The 19133-nt window shown below is 52.7% G+C and overlaps 1 protein-coding gene across 1 annotated transcript in view; it reads left to right on the forward strand.

The window, feature by feature from the left end:
- SH3RF3 (SH3 domain containing ring finger 3) overlaps nucleotides 1-19133 on the forward strand; it is a 181101-nt gene that overhangs the window by 89248 nt on the left and 72720 nt on the right. The window contains 1 exon segment of the mRNA XM_030920461.1: nucleotides 8148-8267. Coding sequence (XP_030776321.1) covers nucleotides 8148-8267 — 120 coding nt within the window.

Below are 19133 nucleotides of genomic sequence, written 5' to 3' on the forward strand. Positions count from 1 at the left end.
CTCAGCCTCGTTATGAAGACTTCAGGGGAGAGGAGCCATTGGTTGGGGGCTGGAAACGCATCTAGCGCAGGCTTTGCAGGATGCTGGCCATGTGGAAGCCCGTGCCTTTACTCAGGAGTTCCTGGTTACAGTCATTTAAAGGAGAGGCCCCTTGCCCTGCAGTTAGTTCCTGCCAGGGTTAGCAGTGGCTGCTCATCTCTGCCCCTCAGCAGGCCTCGTGTTCTTGGGAGTCACATTGTGAACAGCTGGGCCTGTGGCCCCCAGTATGGTGCTGCCGAGCCTGTCAGTGGGAGGAACGCTGACCCCCTCCCACCGCGGCCACCAGGAAGTTGCTGCTTGTTTGCATCCGTAGCAACAGAGACCAGATTCAGAGGACAGACTGACCCCATCAGCATCAAGAAGCCACAACCACTGTGCCAGCCACTTCTTTGTACTTTTAGTTTCTGTATCCCTGAGGGCAGGGCCCACCCCAGCGTTGCCTCCTACACAACAGGATGTCCCATGGCACCTATCACTCTGGGCACCACACCACACATCCATGCCAGGAGGTCCAGCCACACGGGAGCCACGCGCAGCCACATCAGTTTTAGGCACTCTTCATCTTGACCTTTGGGAAAAAGCATTTCCACACATCTGACCTCTCTCTCCGCTCCTCGTTCCAGCTCTAAGTAATAGCTTGTTGTTAAATCCCACATATTTGCTAGGAGCTTTCGCTGTATCAAGTGTCAGCTGAAGGCCAGGATTCCAGTGAAGCCGCCAGAATGTCTCCCTCCTGCTGTCTTTAGGGACAGCCTGTGTCAGGGTAGCCAAGGCCCCAGCACCCTGAATGGGCCCTGTGGCAGCTCCCACTGTCCACGCCCCAGGTTCCTTGACTGAGCCCTCCCGAGCCTCCAGACACCCAGCGCTATGGGTTGCTTTACGCTGGACTCACACAGGGCAGTCGGTGGAGGCCGGCACAGATGGGATAGTGAGCCTTTGACCGCTGTGGTGCACGTGTGTGTGCTCTGCAAGGTGGGCACTCTCAGCCCAGCCTTCAGCCTCTGCCCAGCAGACAAAACACAGTCTCCTCGGTCTCTCCTGGCCAAACACATTGGCCCCCTTTCACTGGAGTATGGCTTGAGCAGCTCCAGGACATTGGGAGGTGGAGATCCAAGTGCCGGGGCAGGCTCCAGGCAGGCCACCCTCCTAGTGTGGCCCCACCGTGGCTCTAGCTGCACTTTGCTTGTGCTGTGCTGGTTTGGGACAGCTTGGCTGTTTGTGGAGCGTTTATCAGAACAGGACAGCAGGCATGGTAACAAGAGCAGGACCAGTGCGTGCCTATCATCTTACGTACCCACTCTTCCCGCTGCTGCAGAGCCGAGTGCCCAGTGCCTGGGAGCACAGAACTGCCGGCCCAGCCCCTGCTGGTGCTACAGGGTCACCCCTGCCCTTTGTCAGCTCCCAGGATCCCCTGACAAAGATGGCACATGGGGGATTGAGAAAGACACAAGTTTACCGCCAGCCAGACCTCAAGTGTTAAATCTGTTATTCTTCTCATACCACTGTGGAAATGTTTCAGGAAACCGTTGTCACTTGATATTAAAGTGTAGATTAAAAAACAATAAAATTATCCCAAAAGGCAGCTCCCCAAAGGAGCAAAGTTATGGTTCGGTATGTAAGTTTCCTGACTTTTTGCCGTGAAAATACATGTATCACTGTCAGAAATTAGATAAGCCTTCATATGCAAGGCTCTCACCTCCATTTCCACTCTGCATACCCTACATGGCCCTTCAGGCCTGGCCATGGAGACCACGGCACAGGCGGCGGTGGGGCGTTCTGTTTCCTCATCAGCCTGCCAGCCCTACACCATGGGACATTTTAGCTTGCATCAGGAGCGCAGGTTTTTCATATCATAAACAGTGCTGCTGCGAAATCCTTACCTATACCTCCATTCTGACTTGTCTGATTATCATTATTTTATATATATGTGTGTGTGTGTGTGTGTGTGTGTGTATGTGTGTGTGTGTGTGTGTGTGTGTATGTATTTTTGAGACAGAGTCTTGCTCTGTCGCCCAGGCTGGAGTGCAGTGGCATGATCTCGGCTCACCACAACCTCCACCTCCTGGGTTCAAGTGATTCTCCTGCCTCGGCCTCCCAATAACTGGGATTACAGGTGCCCGCCACCATGCCCAGCTACATTTTGTATTTGTAGTAGAGACAGGGTTTCACCATGTTGGCTAGGCTGGTCTCAAACTCCAGACCTCAAGTGATCTGCCTGCCTTGGCCTCCCAAAGTGCTGGGATTACAGGCGTGAGCCACCGTGCCTGGCCTGTCTGATTATTTTAGGATTCATTCTTAACAGGAAACTGCTGGGGCTACAGGCTTTTTTTCCTTCTCTGTCTCTGTCTCTCTGTCTCTTTCTATTTCTGTCTACCTCTGTCTCTCTCTGTGTCTCTGTGTCTTCCTGTCTGTCTCTCCCCCTCTAGAATGGAGAACAGCTTTGTCTACAAACCCAAATCACCAAGACGTGGGGCTGACTGTGTGAGAACTCCAGCCCCCCATTCCCCTCCCTATTCTGTGCACTGGGGCCCTGCCCCCACCAGCCCTCCACACAGCACGGGCATGTCACGAGGGCCATGCCCTGCGGGACCTGAGTTTGCAGGCTTCTCTGGTACTAACTATGGCAGAATGGGACAGAAGCCAGGGGACTGTGGGTCCAGTAGCCCAAGCCAGGAGTGAGGGCTTTCCCTGCACGGAGCACACTGGGGTCCTCCGTGTCCTATGAGTGGGATTAAGAGGTGTAACTCCCCTCCAGTGGTCCAGCAGGGTAGTCACCTGCCCCAGGAAGCACCTGTGCATGTCAGTAAAGCCAAGACAGGTGGGTCCGTCTAGGTCCTCGGCTTCCTTGGCCATTCCACAGCGTGCAGCTCAATGAACAATGACATTCCCTCTGAAGCACTGTCTCCCCTGGACTGTGGGTCTCCTTCCGTTTCTCAGGCTGCCCCATCTTGGCCTCCTTCAGGGCCCTCTTCTGGGTGACGTCCCGCAGGCGGGGCCAGGGCGTCCTCCCTCCTTACTGTCTTCCAGGCCACTGCACCATCTACCCCATTGGCTTCAGGACAATTATCACGAGCCTTTGTTGAGGGCCTATTCTGTGGAGTTAGAGTGACTGCTTTATAGACTGTGGATTGTCTTACTTCGTACTACAGCTGTGTAGACCATGCGAGCCTCCACCAGCCCGTCTTCTCATGTCTTGGGGGCTCTGTCCTCCACTGCTTCTTTTCTATAGTCTTGGGAGCTTTGATTCAGGCTTCATCTGGTTTTTCAGTTTTTTCAGGCAGGAGGGTAAACCTGGCCCGTTACCATTATGGTCAGAGCAGAAGTTCATGACCCTCAATGGACACGATGGTAGATCAGAGGCTCACAGGTGCCATCTTGGCTACGGTCACACAAACAGGTCACACACCTGGGAGCTAAGGGCTTTGCCACGAGACTGCATTGCCTCATAGATCAGCTATATATACATGACCCCAGATCTTCTGCCCAAGCCAATGCCCTCTGAGTTCCTGGTTGGCATCACCAGCACCCTCATCATCCACACTGAGATGTTTCCAGGCACACCAACTACCGCATGTCCAGCAGCGAGCTCATGGCCTCTCTGGTCTTGCTCCTGTCTCTCCAGCAGCATCTCCATCTGGCCAAGGCTGGAAACTCAGCCCATGCTCCTCCCTCAATGTCCTTCAGACCTATTCTTGTTGGTGGAGAAGGGAATGATGGCCCCCACACATATCCAAGTGCTGATCCCAGAACCTGAGAATGTGTCATCTGACGTGGCAAATGGGAAAAGACCCTGAGATGGAGATGCTCCTGGATCACCTGGGCCACCTCAGCCACAAAGGCCCTCCCGAGAGGGAAGCAGAGGCCAGAGTCAGGGAAGGGGATGGGGTGGTAGAAGCAGAGGTGAGAGAGAGGAAGACGCACCACTGCTGGCCTTAATGTGGAGGGGGCCAAGGAACGTGGGCAGCCTCTAGAAGCTGCAAAGGCAGGGAATGGAGTCTCCTCCGGACTCCCAGAGGGAACACAGCCCTGCCACACCTTGATTTTAGAATTTCTGACTTCAGGACCTTCTGTGTGATTATAAGCCCCTGAGTCTGTGGCTGGCTGTTCGTTTCAGCAGCTGTGAGGAACTTATACCACGGTGTGGTGGCTAAGCACGTGGCCTCTGCATAGGCTGAGTTTGAAATACCCATCTGCAGGCTTGCGAAGGTTGAAAGCATTGTTCCGGGGAAGTGCCCAGAGCTGGGCCCAGCCATGGTAGGCTCTGCACAGGGCGAGTGCTTCGGTCACAGGTGCTACAGTCGCGGCTGCTATTCCTACTAACAGCCCCCTGAGCGCGTCCAGATCCCCTCCTGGCTACCTTGCCGTCTGCCGGTGCAGGCTGGGCTCCCTCGTACTTCCTGATGGGTTCCCTGCAAAGCTGGCAGGTCCTGGCCTGTGGTTGCCTTCTCCCTGCCCGTCTTGGCAGGGATTCCGTGCCCTCAGAGTGAAGACCCTCTCAGGAGGCAGTTAGGTCATGAGGGCAAGGCTGAATCGTGGATCCCTGGGCTCATGGGAGCAGGGCTGGTGGCTTTCTAAGAAGAAGGAGCAGGACCTGAGCCAGCACGCTCAGCCCCCTCGTCATGCAGTGCTCTGTGGAGTCCCCACCAGCAAGAAGGCTGTCACCAGAAATGGCTGTGCGGCATTACACTTTTCAAGTCTCCAGAACTATAAGAAATAAATTCCTTTTCGTTATAAATCACCCAGTTTTAAGTATTCTGTCGTGAGCAACACTAAACAGACTAAGACATTCCCTAACAAGCCTGCCTCATGCCTTTCGAAGCCCTTCCAGCCCCGCCCAGCCCAGGTTGGGTACCTGTGTAAGGGGCCTGTGCACGTTGAACTTCCCGGGGCTCCTGCATGCTTAGAATTACATGTCCAAGCCAGGCACAGTGGCTCACGCCTGTAATCCCAGCACTTTGGGAGGCTAATGAGGGCAGATTACCTGAGGTCAGGAGTTCAAGACTAGCCTGGCCAAAATGGTGAAACCCTGTTTCTATTAAAAATACAAAATAGCTCAGCTCACTGCAACCTCTGTCTCCTGGGTTCAAGCAATTTTCCTGCCTCAGCCTCCCCAGTAGCTGGGATTACAGGCGTGCGCCATCACGCCTGGCTAATTTTTGTATTTTTAGTAGAGATGGGGTTTCACCATATTGGCCAGGCTGGTCTCGAACTCCTGACCTCATGATCTGCCCCCCTCAGCCTCCCAAAATGCTGGGATTACAGGTGTGAGCCACTGCACTTGATATTGTGCCACTGCACTCCAACCTGGGTGACAGAGCAAGACTCTGTCTCAAAACAACAGCAAACAAAATAATAGCCGGGAGTGATAGTGCGCACCTGTAATCCCAGCTACTCAGGAGGCTGAGGCAGGAGAATCGCTTGAGCCCGGAAGCAGAGGTTCCAGTGAGCCGAGATCGCGCCACTGCACTCCAGCCTGGGCGACAGAGTGAGACTTCATCTCAAAAAAATGTCCAGTGTTTAGCCACCTGGATTGCAAGTCCCACACAGTCACAGGCCATAGTGTTCCCCATGGGGGCCCAGGGCCAGTTCCGACTGCCAGGTCATCGCGTGTCAGTGTGTAGCCTGTTGTCCCTGTGCTGGAACTGCTTGGTAACTATTTGAATGGGTGAGTGAATGACCCTAAGATCCTTCCCACACATTTCTTCAGTGGACACTGGAGAAAGCAGCACGGGGACACCCTCTCCTCTGCACAGATGCCTGGGGCAGGGAGGGCCTGGTGGAGAGTGAGGTGGCAGCTTCTCCTTCTCCCTCCCTTGGGGTGTCTCTGCCCTCATACTCACTCTCCAGCCCCCACCTACACCTCCATGGATGGTGACCCATGATCCGGACCGGCTCTGGGGAGTTTTCTAGAAGGAAAGTGATCCTGGCATTGTTGGGGATACCTCCTGGTCCCTGTCTCCCTCCATGGAGACAGCGGGTGTCCCGGGCAGACAGAAGACCCTGGAATCCATCCGTGGGAAGGAATGCCCCCTTTCAGCCCTGTTCCCACACGGTGCTCAGCCTTTCCTGCTTCTTCATGTAGCCGAGGGACGAGGTCCGTGAGGGGCCGCCCTCTGGACACCTGGCTCTCTCAGGAGCCTTTGAAAATAAAAGGTTTCTCTCACAGTGTCTGCACTGCAATAGAAGTCATTTGAGACTTGGAGTTACCCTAGAGACACGAGGGGAGTCTCTCGGTTGCACCTGCTCATTCTGCCAGGCGCACTGGGTTTAAACAGGAGGAAGAAATCGTTTCTGACTTTGTAGACGCTGCCCGCATAGCATGGTTTTAGGCTTTGCTCATGATCACTGGTCAGGGAGGGCTGTGACCAGCCAGACAGGGGCAGGTAGGTGGCCGGCAGCATGCAAAGGTTATCAGTTAAGCAAGGCCAGACCTGGTCAGTGAGTGATGAGAAAGCTGAGAAGCCTCTTGCTCCTAGGCTAAGAAGGTGGTGTGAGGCCAGTCAGGGTACAGGGCTGGCTGCCTGCCTGGGGCAACTTCCAGGTGGCTCTCCCATCTGTGTGGTCTCTGCTTCTAGTGCCTTTCACTCACCTGAGGACACACACTGGGGACACAGGCACCTTCCTCATTCAGAGCCAGGCAGCCCCCGCACCCCGCCAAACCTGTCTTTCTCCAAGGTACCTGCAACCTGGCCACATCCTCTGCTCCAGTTTCTGCCGGGACCCCTATTCTGCCCCTCGTCAGGCCTAAATGGGATCCCTGAGGAAGGGAGGAGACCCTTGGCTCCCTCCTTGAAGGGAGATGGACCCCTTCCTCCTCCAGGCTCCCCGACAGCCCCTCTGATGGGGTATCCTGGGGCTTCCGGAGTAGTACCACAAACTTAGGTGGCTAAAAGCAACAGAAAGTTGTTCTCTCACAGCTCTGGAGGTCGGAAGCCCCAAGTCAAGGTGTGGGCAGGTCTAGTTCCTCCTGAGGCTGAGGGGAGTCTGTTCGGGGGCTCCCGCCTGGCTTTGGTGGCTGCTGGCATCCTCAGCACCCCTTGGCTTGTGGATGCATCACTCCTGTCTCTGCTCCATCCTTGCATGGGCTTCCTTCCCCTCCACATCCCGCTCCTCCTCCTCTGTCTTGTAAGGATACTCGTCATTGGATTTGGGGCCCACTCTAATCAAGGATGATCTATTCTCAGTCTCCTTACCTCACATCTGCAAAGACCCCTATTCCAGATAAGACCACAAGCACTGGTGCCAGGGCTGGGACTCGGACAGATGTTTGAGAGGGACACAGGTCAGACCCCTCTGCCATCGAATGCCTCTGAACAGGAAGACAGGACACTGTCCTAGGGAAGGCCGGGGCAGGGCGAGCAGGCTGGGTGGTAGGGGGACCTGGGGGCAGCTCTGCCCTGCACGGGCTGGGGCTGAGGATTCTCCATGTAGGAATTTCCTTGGCAAGACCATGATGCCACCCAGATTCCTCCCTCAGCCGCCCCACTGCCCCCGGAGAGCACAGCTCACCACTGATGCTGACCGTTCCTCGGGTCATCTCCTCGCTTAAAAAACCCTTGAAGCTTGGAGCACTTTGGGGTCTTGGGGGGAGGGGGGCGCCCTGTGACTCCCGGTCCTCTTGGCCTGCTGCTCTGTCTGCTGTCATGGGACTAATTTTCTTTAGGGATTAATCTCCAGTTCCTGGGGATGCTCTTTTTAAATAAGCTCTGTTTCATAGCATGAAAGATTTTGTGTGGATTTTTTTAAACAAACACAATAATAATTAATTCAAGGTCTAAGAAGAAAGCCAGGTCTGGAACACGGCCTCTCTGCATCCTGACTATAGCGTGATGCTGACCAGCCTGGACGCAGGCCGTAGAAGGCTCCCTGAGCTGCTGGGAAGGGCCTCTTGAAAACCACCTCAGGGCAGGGGTCCTGGGCTGCCAGGCTCCCTCTCATGGTTGGAGAACCATTTTGACAGTCCAGGTAGGCACGGCACTTTGGAGGCCAAACATCCAGGCAGCTGGGGAAGCACAGGCACCTGTGGATGCAGCCTCACCTTGCATTTCTCTTTCCCTTGGATGGAGTCTCTTATCTCCTCACTCCTGTCCCCTCTTGTCTGTTTCCAGGATGCCTCCTCCTCGGCAGGATCTACCCCCACAGCTGTCCCACGAGCTGCCTCGGTGTCTGGAGAGCAGGGCACGCCTCCCAAGGTCCAGCTGCCCCTCAACGTGTGAGCTGCCCTTTGTGTCTGTCGGGGTCCCGTGCCTGCAGCCCTCCCTCCTGCCTGGGCTGGCCTGTCCACGTGTGGTTTCCGCAGGTTTTTCCCATGTGTTACTAGTTGGCCAGTATAGTTATGTGCATCTAATAACACCACTGAAAGGAGAGTGTGGAAGACGAAAGTCTAGCAGTTCCTTTTGATGTTGGTGTTTCTAGGACCTTTCTTCTAAGCAGGGAGGATATTCAGAGTATTCACAATGCAGGTCCCAGTCAACAGGAGAGGAGCCAGCCATAGTGTGGAGCAGGCTCTCCATAGCATGGAAAGTCCGAGATTGGGGGGGAGAGGCAGGAGGGAAGCAGGTGTGCAGAGCAGCGGGTAGTATAGGAGCTTGGGCAGCCAGTAGTCACCAACTGCTTGGAAGTGCTTCTGTGTTTCAGCCTCCATCCCAGGGCCACACCAGCGCATGCCAGCTGCATCTCATCCCCAGATATAACCAGATGAATCAGTGCTAGGAAGTGAGATACTTATCTTGTTTAGAACATCTGCCCAGTTAAATTACAGCTCTTAACAGATAAGTGCAATTTTAAAATTCCCCATTTAAATCATGCTCTGAAGAATTAGACTCCCTTTTGCTCTTGTGTTTGGCAGAGCTCAGTCACTGGAATGACTGTGTTAAGGTGAAGTCTATGAACTTAGCAAACAATATGACAAATACAGAAAGCTCTGTCAATACAGGCTGGGTCAGAGGTCAGAGGGACACTCAGAACCTGTGTTGTTGCAGAACAGGATGTATTTCTTTTTTTTTTTTTTGAGATGGAGTCTTGCTCTGTCTCCCAGGCTGGAGTGCAGTGGTGCAATCTCGGCTCACTGCAAGCTCCGTACCCCAAGTTCACGCCATTGTCCTCCCTTAGCCTCCCAAGTAGCTGGGACTACAGGCGCCCGCCACCAAGCCCGGCTAATTTTTTGTATTTTTAGTAGAGACGGGGTTTCACCATGTTAACCAGGATGGTCTCGATCTCCTGATCTTGTGATCAGCCTGACTCGGCCTCCCAAAATTCTGGGATTACAGGCGTGAGGCATTGTGTCCGGCCGAATAGGATGTATTTCAAGCAAAATGTATTTTGAAGAGCAACTTGCCAAGCTTCGAAAGGTCTAGAAGTAGCTCAGCTGCTGGCACACGCTCAGCCACCTCTAAGCCCAGTGGAAATGCCAGCCTTTCTCCAGTGGTCGGCAAGAAAGCTCCCAATGTCCTCCCACTGTGATTAGCCAATGTAATGAAAGGAATTTGAAATGTGCCTATTTTTTACCTAGCTTCCTGAGCAGGCTACTTCCAGATGCCTTGAGACTGATATTCAAGTTTTCACCAGCACTGGACAAAAAAACATATTTCCTCCATCTCCTGCCATGTTCCTAGCTCAGTTCTGGTAGCTTCAGGCAAAGCTGGTGCCAAGGAGGCACATGGGAGGGTGGGGGGTGATGAATCCGCTCCTCTTGAAGAATTAGATGCAGAATGCTATCTGAGGAAAGAAATCTCCACCCACAAGGGATGGCCGTGATGGAGTTTCCCAAACGAGAGGCAGGACACAGGTCAGGTTGCTGAGGCCATGAGTGCTTCAAGGGCAAAGCCCAGATGGGTTTGTTTTGGAGTCCCCATGACCAGCTGAATGCCTGGTCACAGGCTCTCAGTAGCTGCCACTTGTTCTGTGTGAGCAAAGGCCTCCCCTTCCTGGGTGCAGAGGGCTCCCCAGTGTGAGGTGAGCTCAAGGATTAGCCATCTGAGAAGGCTGCTCTGTCCTAGAGACCCAAAAGGTAACAGTTCCAGGCATGTCGCCCCTCAAGAGTTGTGAATATTCTGGAGGCCTCAACCGTGGACACACCTCTCTGTCCTGGATGGCTTCTGAATTTGGTGCAGGTGTCAGGGGACCTCTTCTTCACCCAGTTCCCCCGCCCTGGGGGACAAGGTTGCTGTGACCTCTAGCCCTCCACCGTCTCCCTCTGGGCTTCTCCCCCAGGGGAGGGTACTTTCCACTCAGCTTGAGATTTGGGTAAGAGGGAAGGGAAACTTACGTGTCGGACAACATCCTTCTAAGGATGACAAGGATTTAGGTAGGAATGTGTCTGCAGGTGACACAGTGGCCCTCCATGCAGCAGCCAGATCATGGGCAGCATGACCTGTGACTAGTGACGGTCCATTCCATGTGTGTTCGTGGCTGTTATACTGAGTAGCAGTCACACGCCAGGTAACATTACATATGTTACAGCAGCATGCATGATGCATTCTGCAAACATGACATCCTTTATTTTATCCCCAGAGAGGAAAAGATCAGACTGACCTCATCAGTTTATGAGGGAGGGGATTAGCCTGACTGCTCACCTGTCCTCTTCCGCTGTAAGACGCTGATATTCCCACACGTACCCTACCTGTGGCAGGTACCTGGGGTGGGGGTCTGATCTAACCATTGTTCCCAAAATAGTATCTGTAAGTCACGTTCAGAAGTCTGAAATTGAACATGAGATGTGCTGTCGTTGCAAAAACAACCACAGCAAACAACAGTGAGCTGCTGCCCGGAGAATGATGGCTTGGGGACTCCAGCCAGGGCCCAGATGGGGCTGATGTGAAAGTCAGCCATGGAATGACTTCAGGAGACCTCGTTCCTGATCTTCGTAATTGCATAGCTTTGACCTCTCCAGGCCACATGATGTGCGCTGAAACATGAGCCCTTGAGATTAAGAGGCCTGATCCCGCACGGTTAGCATGTCGATGGCTGGATGTTGTTCTTGCCCCTTCTTCCAGCATGTGAAAGGCTTCCATGGCATGGATTCCCTAAGGGCTCAGTTGCCTGGAAACACAAGAAGGGTCTCAGTTTGCTCACCCAGTGCATGGAGGCGACTGTGAGTCTGCAGAGACATCTCTCATTCCTGCACCCCCTTTCCACCCCCTACTGTGTTGAGAATTCCACTGTCTGGCCCTGGGGCTTGTCCGTTATTCCTCTGACAGACCTGCTGTGATTTGGGGAAGCAGAAATATGAGTGTCTGCTCCTAGAGGCCATGCTCCTGGGCACGGCCAACCCACCCAGAGAGTCTCAAGGTTGATGAAATGCTGTGAGTAGGTTGCCCCTGATTCGGAAGGGTTGATTCTCACCTCCACTTCTTCATGGGCATCTTAGAGCCACTGCCTAATGTGAAGAACCAGAGGAGGCGGGGAGAACGCATGGGGCTACCCTGCAGGAGCCATCCGAGATGTCCTGTCATCACCTACAGCAATGGAGGAGGTGGAGGAGGAGGAAGAAACAGACATCAGACAGACATGCCTGGGTCTGGCTTAATCTGCGTGCCTGCAATCCGAGAGCAACGTAACTCTTGGCACAGAGCCTTGGTCTGGGACTGCATGTCAGCTTGCATTCAGAGAAGGAAACTTCCACAGTCGATGGGTGCAGTTCATCACCTGAAGGGAAAACCAGGTACCCTGTGAGGTGCGTGACCACCCAGATGGCACCTGAGGGGCCTGGGAGTCCTATCCAGGAGCCCAGAGGAAGACTTAGGGAGAGGAAGGGGTTGGCCTGCAACAGGGAAAGGGAAGCCCAGGGGAATGGTGGCCAGCGGTTTTCATCCTCCCCTGCTAGGGTACAGACCAGGTCCCTGGATCTGGTGGTTGACATTGGTCATGTGAGACGGTGCTCTCTGTCATGGCAGGGATGACCTCGCAGGCCTTGATGTGATCAGGAGTGACTGCCTCATGACCCCACTGCCATTTGTGCGTGTGGTCAAAAGGCCACTGAACCAGCCTCAATAACAACAGTCCCCACATTCTAGGACACAGGAAAAGGACTGCTGACCAAACCATGCCAACACAAGACAGGGGCACCATCCATTGCAAATTCAGAGAACAGGCTGGTGCCTGCACTCAGCCTGCAATGGACTGGATCAACGTGAGTTCAAGACAACAGGACTCGGTAAAATAAGTCCCTGCCAGGCTTGGAACGAAGGCCTGGAGCAGCAAAATCACTGGGTACTACTCCCAAGAGGTGTCTTAGAGGCCAGCCATCCAGCCTCCTCTGACAGTGCCCAGCCTTGTGGTCAGCCTGGCCCCATGGTCAGCCCTTCCAGGCATTGGCAGCACCGTCCTCAGGATATTACAGACAGATGCGACCAAGAATATGAGAGTGAGCCTGAGAACCACCGGAGGGGTGAGTGCTCTTCATCCCCACCCCTGCTGCCTGCACCTCTAGAGAGAGGGCGGAGCTGGGACCCCAAGCAGGTGGGGAAGTGGAGGAGATGCAAGTGGGAAGAGCAGTTAATTTTATTGAGAGAGTCTCTGGATGACATAGAGCCTGGCGGGCAAAGGTCAGAGATGTCTGAGGCCACTGCAGGGCCGGTTGCGGTGGAAGGAAGGACATGCAGACCCAGGTATTAGCAGCACATCCCCAGTGATACCAGCATTGTCTAGGTTGGGTTTCCTGGAGGCAGACCCTGAGATGGGGAGGTTTGTGGGGAGTGCTCTCAGGACACACCTGAGCTGTGGCTGAAGGGAAGCCTCGCTGATCCTCAGGGCTCTGGAGCCAAGACAGCCCTGCGGAGTTTCCCCGTTGGAAGTGAGCCAGTGCTGGCTTCAGGCTGCCCTTTGAAGAGGTAGTCATGAGTGATGATGCACCCTGAGGGAAATTCCCAGCACAGCCACCACAGTGAGTGATCAGCCACTCATCGCCCTTCAGAGGACCGAGGCTGGGCATCCCTGGGCCCTGTCCAGTGGTGGGGCTTCAGCCTCAGAATGCATCTGAAACACAGGCAAACCTCATTTCATTGCACTTCATTTTGTTGTGCTTCACAGATACTACATTTTTTTTTTTTTTTTACAAATGTAAGCTTTGGGGCCACCCAGCATCCACGAAGTCTAGTGGTGCCATTTTTCCAACAGCATGTGCTCACTTCGAGGCTCTGTGTCCCATTTTGCTAATTCTCATAATATTTCAGACTTTTTCATTATATCTTTATGGTGACGTGATCAGTGATTTTTGGTGTTACTGTTGGAATTGTTTGGGGCACCATGGACCATGCCCGTATAAGACAGCGAACTTGCTCAATAAGTGATGTGTGTGTTCTGATGGCTGCACGAACCCACCATTCCCCCATCTCTCTTTCTCTCCTCAGGCCTATCTTTTCCCTGAGATACAACGACATTGAAATCAGGCCATTTAGTAACCCTACATGACCTCTAAGTGGTCAAGCAAAAGCTAGAGTTGAACATCTCTCACTTTCGGTCAAAAGTTACAAATGATTAAGCTTGGCGAGGAAGTCATGTCAAAAGCTGAGATAGGCTGAAACTTGTGCCAAACAGTTATCTAAGTTGTCAATGAAAAGAGAAGTTGTTGAAGGAAGTTAAAAGTGGTACTCCAGGGAACACATGAATTTTAAGAAAGTGAAACAGCCTGATTGCTGATACGGAGAATGTTTGAGTGACCTGGATAGATCAGACCAACTGCAACATTCCCTTGAGTCAAAGCCTAATCCAGAGCAAGCCCTAACTCTCTTCAACTCCATGAACGCTGAGAGAGGTGAGGAAGCTAAAGGAAAAAAGTTTGAAGCTAGCAGAGGTTGGTTCATGAGGTTTAAAGAAAGAAACCATCTCTGTAACATAAAAGTACAAGGTAAAGCAGCAAGTGCTAGTGGAAAAGCTGAAGCAAGTTATCCAGAAGATGTAGCTAAAATCACTGATGAAGGTGGCCACACTAAACAACAGATTTTCAGTGTGGACAAAATAGCTGTGTATTGGACAATGATGCCATCTAGGACTTTCATAGCTAGAGAGGAGACACCAAGGCCTGGCTTCAAAGCTTTAAAGGACAGGCTGACTCTCTTTTTAGGGGCTAATGCAGCTGGTGACTTTAAGTGAAGCCAGTGTTCATTTACCATTCCGAGAACCCTAGGGCTCTTAAGAATTATGCTAAATCTACTCTGCCTGTGCTCTGTAAATGGGACAACCAAGCCTGGATGATAGCGCACGTGTTTACAGCATGGTTTCCTGAATATTTTAAGTCCATTGTCAAGACCTACTGCTCAGAAAAAAGATTCCTTGTAAAATATTACTGCTCATTGACAGTGTACTTGGTTATCCGAGAGCTCTGATGGAGATGTACAAGGAGATGAATGTTGTTTTCATGCCTGCTGACACGGCATTCATTCCTCAGCTCATGCATCAAGGAATAGTTTAGATTGTCAAGTGTTCTTATTTAAAAAGTACATTTATTTTGTTTTTTTTTTTTTGTTTTTTTTTTTTTTTGTTTTTGAGATGGAGTTTCACTCTGTTGTCCAGGCTGGAGTGCAGTGGCATGATCTCAGCTCACTGCAACCTCCGCCTCCTAGGTTCAAGCCATTCTCCTGCCTCAGCCTTCCAAGTAGCTGGAATTACACACGTGTGCCACCACGCCTGGCTAATTTTTGTATTTTTTTTTTTTACTAGAGACAGGTTTTCGCCATGTTGGCTAGGCTGGTCTCTTAACTCCTGGCCTCAAGTGATCCACCTGCCTTGGCCTCCCAAAGTGCTGGGATTACAATCGTGAGCCAGTGTGCCCGGCCAAGAAGTACTTTTCATAGGCTATAGCTACCATAGATGGTGATTTCTCTCATGGATCTGGGCAAAGTAAATTGAAAACCTTTTGGAAAAGATTCACCATTCTAGGGCCATTATGAACATTTGTGATTCATGGGGAGGTCAAAATATCAACATTAACAGAAATTTTGAAGAAGGTTCTTCCAATCCTCATGGATGACTTTGAGTGGTTGGTTCAAGACTTCAGCGGAGGAGGTCACTGCAGATGTGGAGAAACAGCAAGAGAACTAGAATTAGAAATTGAACCTGAAGACGTGACTGAATTGCTGCAATCTCATGAGAAAACCTGAACAGAGGAGGAGTTGCTCCTTATGGATGGGCAAGAAAGTGGTTTCTTGAGATAAAATCTACTCCTGGTGAAAATGGTGGGAACATCATTGAAATGACAACAAAGGGTTTAGAATAGCTCGTAAACAGTTGATAAAGCAGTAGCAGGGTTTAAGAGGATTGACTCCAATTTTGAAAGAAATTCTACTGTGGGTAAAATGCTGTCAAACAGCATCAAATGCTATAGAGAAATCTATCATGAAAGGAAGAGTCAATGTAGCAAACCTCATGGCTGTCTTATTTTAAGAAATTGCCACAGCCACCCCTGCCTTCAGCCACCACCATCCTGATTAGTCAGCAGCTATTCACATCAAGACAAGACCCTCCACCAGCAAATAAATTATAAGTCCCTGAAGGCTCAGATGATCATTAACAAGGCTGGAGTGCAGTGGCTTGATCTCAGCTCGCTGGAACCTCCGCCTCCTGGGTTCAAGCGATTCTTCACCCCCAGCCTCCCTGGTAGCTGGGATTGCAGGTACTCACCACAACACTAGGCTAATTTTCATCTTTTTAGTAGAGACAGGGTTTCACCATTTTGGCCTGGCTAGTCTCAAACTCGTGACCTCAGGTGAACCACCTGCCTCAGGCTACCAGAGTGCTGGGATTACAGGCGTGAGTCACCGTGCTGGACAAATAAAATGTTTTTTTGTTGTTGTTATTGTTGTTGTTTTGAGACAGAGTCTTGCTCTGTCACCCAGACTGGAGTGCAGCGGCACAATCTCAGCGCTCTGCAAGCTCCGCCTCCCGGGTTCACGCCATTCTCCTGTCTCAGCCTCCCAAGTAGCTGGGACTACAGGCGCTCGCCACCATGCCTGGCTAAGTTTTTGTATTTTTAGTAGAGACAGGGTTTCACAGTGTTAGCCAGGATGGTCTTGATCTCCTGACCTCGTGATCTGCCCACCTTTGCCTCCCAAAGTGCTGGGATTACAGGCATGAGCCACCGCACCCGGCCAAATAAAATATTTCTTAATTCTGGTATTTACATTTTTTTAGGCATAATGCTATCGCATACCTAATAGACTACTGTATAGTATAAACATACTACTATACAGTAGCCTATTGTATACAAATAGGTGTCCCGCACCCTTCTCTGAGCATCTGTACTCATCCTCGCCCTGCCTGTAGTTCCTGGTCGCCTCTGAGCTCCTCAGCCTGCTTCAGCCCTTCCACAGGACTTACCCAGCCCTCCCCAGCCCCCTGGCCTCCAGTGCTGCCCCTGACAGCACTCCTGCTGTGGGTCTTCCCTGCAGAGTGGGTGCTGCACCTGGATGGAAGAGGTGAGGAGGAAGCACATACCCCCCTAACTGGAGCCAGCATAGCCCTGGGAGAAGCGCAGAAGTGGGACTTCTGGTAGGAGAACTGGGAATTGTTTACTTATTTTAGAAGAAGCATGAGCAAGCCACCATCTAGAGGAGAAAGGGGATGAAATTAGTGAAGGCACTAAAATACTTCGGTTTACTCTGATTAGAGCAGAAGAGAAATCTGCAGACAATTAGCAGCAAGTGAAGATCTTGCTATAGAAATAAGGAAGTGGTAGGGGTAAGCGAAGGCTGTGCTGTTAGTTTCAACAGGCTGCACGTGAAAGCAGACACATGCCATGCCCAGCTGGGTCAGCCGAGTCGGCCCAGCCGCCAGCCTATCCTGTCTGTGCACCATCCCGGGTGCAGTGAGCCCCTAGCCCCATGCCTGACTGCACACCATGCCTGGAGGAGGCTGTACTTGTCCTCAGCAACCTGCCCTCAAGAGGTGCTTTTCCTAATTGGCATGAAAGCCCTATATATGCTACCAGGCAGTGGTGAGGAAGGCTTTCTGATCCTGAAATCCCATGATTGCCTTAAATAAGTGCTTGAAGTATCAACCTGTGAGAATCTGCAGAGGTGATGGCTGAGCATGCAGGGTGGCCGTGGCTGGTCTCGGGTGTTATGGAGATGCCCTGAGCACTCCGCAGGGCCTGTGTTGAGCTGCCAAGGTGTTTTGAAGCAAATGGAAGGTGAGAGTCGGGCCCGGGAGCTAGGATGATGTGAGCCCTGCTACCTACAGGTGCCACCTGGTTCTCCCTGCCATGCCAGGCCCAGGTACATGTGTCTGTGAGGACTGGCTCGCCACTGAGTGCAGGGGACGCTGTCCAGCTCAGCCAGGAGACTCTGAACTGGCAGTCCTGACAGGACACAATTCACAGACGTTGGTGGGAAACAGGGTAACAGGCGATGCCACTGTGGCTGCAGGGGGCAGCAACAGAGACCCTGAGAGGTGGGAGGGAGGCAGGTTGGGAAGGGCCGGTCTCAGCACAAATTGCTCTTCAGTGTGGTCCTTCCAAGGCCTCCTCTTGAGTACCTCAGGGAGGACAGCAGATGCAGGTGACCCCCACCTGGGCCAGGGCCCACTCAACACGAGCCGCATGCCAGAAAACAGACCCAGCACATCCATCTGCTTTTGGCGTCCCCTACGAGGTGCCCAGAGGAAAAAAAGTAGGCCAAGAAGAGATTTTCCAAAGTGAAGCCAGACTTATTTACATTCCGCTTCCCCCCAGCAACCTGCACCTAGAGGCCGATCTTTAAACAGAGACCAGAGTGAAGGATTACTCATCGACAGAACAAACTTAAAATAAGACAAAGAGGCCAAGTGCACTAGTGCCCTGGTGCACGTCAGGGCAGCATCTCCCTACGTCTGGGCTGGGCCACACCAGGCCTGTGCTTGGAGCGAGGGGACCGGCATACCCCCTTCAGGACCCCAGCCTCCCCGAGCCACACCTTGGTGCGACTGCCGCTCTCACCTTGCCCAAGCCCTGCCGCAGCTGTGCCCCAGGCCGCATTGACAGCTCCAGCAGCCCAGCCCTGGCCCTAACCCTAAACATGCGTGACCATAGACAGAAGCTCCATCCCCTCGAACTTTTGTGTCCGCAGCCGTGAAACCTCTGCAAGAAGGCCACAGACAGCCCTGGGGAGGAAGCATGTTGCACAGGGCCTCCTGAGCAGGGATAGCCCTGCTAGAGGTTCCATGCTCCCAGGCCACCGAGCTCCATGCTATGCAGGAGCAGTGGTCTGGAGGGAGAAGTAGCCCAGCCCCAGTCGGCGTATAGCCACAGCCAATCCATGGAATAAGGCCTCCACGGAGCACAGGCCACTGAGCCCCGAGCTGTGCACCTTGCCTACCAGGCCAGCCCAGGAGCAGGAGGGAGAGGAGTCCATAAGCTGTGGTCAGCAGCTTGGGTGTGTTCTGAGCCTGCCTTGGCAGCTGATGAACCCCCCACTCCAGAGCAAAGGCAGCCCTGGACCCCAGAACCAACTAAAAGGAACTGTTGGTGCGGCCTGAGTCCCATACCACCCGCCCCTGGCCAGGAGCCAGCCCGGCTGCACCTTCTGCGTGTGGCCACTGAAGCAAACTGTTCTGACACCATAAAGCAACAGATGAGGCTAACTTAAGCAGGATTTACATTCAACTGTATTTCTTTGAGAGCAGGCACATCACTTTGTGCATCACTGTTACTGATTCATAAGCCTTCCACGGATCCAAGCCGTCTCTGCACTCTTCCTCTCCTCGTCTGCCTTCGTTTGCCTCAGCCCAGGCTGTGTGGAAGCCACCCTCCCCTCTGCTCCCCTTCTCTTTCCTCCTCTCCCCTCCCCTTCTCTTTCCTCCTCTCCCCTCCCCTTCTCTTTCCTCCTCTCCCCTCCCCTTCTCTTTCCTCCTCTATCCTCTCCCCATCCTCTCCCATCCCCTTCCCATCTCCTCCTCCTTCCTCCCCCTCCTCCTACCTCCCCCTTACTCCATCTCTCTCATCCCCTCTCCTTCTCCATCCCTCCCCATTCTCCTCTCCTCCCCTCCAGCTTCTCTGCACAGTACATAGGCACATGTTGGCTGCAGTTGTTTGTCATTTTCACTGGACTTTTCCCTTAGTGTATTTCCTCTATGGTGATCAGAACAGAATCACACCCTGGGTTCTCTCCATTTGTCACCTGGAC

This window comes from Rhinopithecus roxellana, chromosome 17 (assembly GCF_007565055.1).
Source record: "Rhinopithecus roxellana isolate Shanxi Qingling chromosome 17, ASM756505v1, whole genome shotgun sequence".
NCBI classification, from domain to species: Eukaryota; Metazoa; Chordata; class Mammalia; order Primates; family Cercopithecidae; genus Rhinopithecus; species Rhinopithecus roxellana.